Source organism: Mandrillus leucophaeus, unplaced genomic scaffold (genome assembly GCF_000951045.1).
Source record: "Mandrillus leucophaeus isolate KB7577 unplaced genomic scaffold, Mleu.le_1.0 Scaffold702, whole genome shotgun sequence".
Taxonomy (NCBI): domain Eukaryota; kingdom Metazoa; phylum Chordata; class Mammalia; order Primates; family Cercopithecidae; genus Mandrillus; species Mandrillus leucophaeus.
Window position 1 is genome coordinate 157745 of NW_012107609.1, and position 2231 is coordinate 159975.

At 60.3% G+C, this 2231-nt stretch overlaps 1 protein-coding gene across 1 annotated transcript in view; it reads left to right on the plus strand.

Annotated features, from left to right (window-relative positions):
- The window catches only part of LPCAT1 (lysophosphatidylcholine acyltransferase 1), a 72907-nt gene that overhangs the window by 47870 nt on the left and 22806 nt on the right, over positions 1–2231 (plus strand). Inside the window, exon 19 of the mRNA XM_011964739.1 lies at positions 1814–1848. Within this exon, the coding sequence (XP_011820129.1) occupies positions 1814–1848 (35 nt within the window). The remainder of the gene's footprint in view (positions 1–1813; positions 1849–2231) is intronic.

A 2231-nucleotide genomic window follows, 5' to 3' on the forward strand; every position in this document is an offset into this window, starting at 1 on the left:
TGTCATTTCTGTGGTTTTATCATTTAGTGCCCAGGTTTTGTGTTGGTTTAAGAGAACAAAAGTAAGAAGGCGTTTGGGGTCCAGAGCTCCTGGGGTGAAGGTGGTGGACCCCCCCTTTGGGGAGAAAGCCTGGATGAGGCCTCAGAGCAGTTCCTCATGGGGACTTGCTGCCTCTGGAGGAGGCTCAGCCTGCTCTGGCTCTGCCCTGGTCCACCCTACCCCACACCCCACCCCTGACCCAGGCCCTGCTCCATCCCCGCCCCTGGCCTCAGCCCCACCCCCTGGCCCCGCCCCTGCCCACGTCCTGCCTCAGTCTCCACACCTGTAAGGTGGCTGCTACACCTTCCTTTGGGTGCTCTTGGATGCTCAGAATACTTCCGGTTCCATCGGCCCCCCATTTAGGCGGCCTCGCCTCACGGGCTGCGGCTGAGCTCAGGGCATTCATTTGGTGCCAGCTGTTTCCCCTTCCACTGCAATCACTCCCACAGTCCTCGCCCCTTCATGGGCTCCTGGAGCATAAAGACGGCCCAGGCGGACTCAGGGTCCCCACAACCCACTGGTGCTGGGCTCACTGCAGGTTCCTGGTAGAGCACCCACCTGGGAGAGCGCCGAGGAGGGCCTGTCCATCACAGGGAGCTTCCCGTCTATCGCAGTTCCTCTGTGATGGCAAAGGAAAGCACTGAAAGAAAGACCTCGCGGGTCAGGACACAGCGGGGCAGAAATACAGGTGACCTCTGGGTGCCGGGGTTCTGGCCCATCCGCCTCAGGGCCTGTTCCATCCGATGCCTGTGGGTTTCACGCTGCCCGGAGGGCTGATGGTCAGGTAATAAAATGGAGTCGGGGCCAGTAGTCACACGACTGAAAGGCCTCGTCCTTCTAACTGAGGCGTGCGTTTGTCAGCCAGGCTCCTGGCCAAGGGCCCCTTCCTGCCTCTGCTGCAGAAACCATGCCCCAATGCAACTCCTATGGGCAAAAAAATCAACCCAAGGACAACAGACTCCGATCTGTGTAGAACTCTGGATTTTCCACTTTTTAAGATTGTTTCATCAGTGTGTTTAAAGCAACACACTGTTACTGGACGCACCAAGAAGCACCCAGCATGGCCGTCAGGGGAGCAGAAGGTCCACCCCAGGGTGACAGTGTCCGGGCCTCTGCCATCAGGGCCCCTGCTGTGTGGTCCCTGCCTGGCGGCGCTGAGGCTGAAGATGGGACTTCCAGGGCACCCGGGGTGGGGGGACCCTGCACATGCACAGTGGCTGGGGGAATACCCAGAGCACTTGGAGAGAGCGGGGAGCCAGGGAGGGCTGGGGTCCCGGGCGCACACTGGAATCGGTGTCCTCAGGCCTGTGAGGAAAGAGGAGAGCAAGCAGGGAGGGAGGACCCTTTTCCCAGATCCTAGGGGCTCTGGGAACCTGTAAGAGGGGCCTCTGAGTCCTCAGGGACTCCGGGGATCTTGGGGGAACTCTGGGGACCTGTAAGGAGGTCTCTGGGTGCACAGGCTTATCAGGGCCTCCTGGGTGCTGATGTCTGAGCTGACGTCAGGAGGGAGGGTAGAGGGAGCGGGGAAGTCCAAGAGAGACCCAGAGTTCTCTGGGTCCTTAGAGGCTCTGGGGACCTCAGGTTGGGGGCTGGTCTGAGTCCTGGATCCTCAGGGGCTCCGGGAAGCTGGAGCTCTAGCACCCTCCTCCCTTCCCCTGGCTGCAGCGCCTCTGTGGGGTAGGAGGTGCAGGGAGAGGCTGGCACCAGCACACAGGTTCAGGTTCAGCCCCGGGTTCAGGCCCTGTGCTGACTGACCCTGCCTCTTCCTCCCCAGGACACCATCACGTGGACGTGGCAAGGACCTGGAGCGTAAGTCGAACGCCGCGTCACCCTCTTTGTCCTGTTGTTCCATGAGCACATAGGGGCTGCTTGGGGTCTGCTGTGCACACTAGTTACTTTTGCAGTTGTGAAAGCAGCTGTGGGACAGCCGTTAGGTTCAGCCCATTGTGAAAACTAAATGCACAAATGTGGCCCCGTCCTGACACTCCTGGATTCTGGGGTCTTAAGTTGTGCATCCTCAGCACCAGCAGGGAGGGGACGGTGAGTCTCACGTTCTGCTCTTGAGTTCACCAGCTCAGTAGTTGCCGTCGTCCACCTGGCGGCCCCTGGTAATGAAAGTGGAGATTTAGGGGTGTCTGGGGGGACCCCGTCTGCCCAGGCGCAAGGACTGAGCAGTGCTGGGTGGGAGGCCA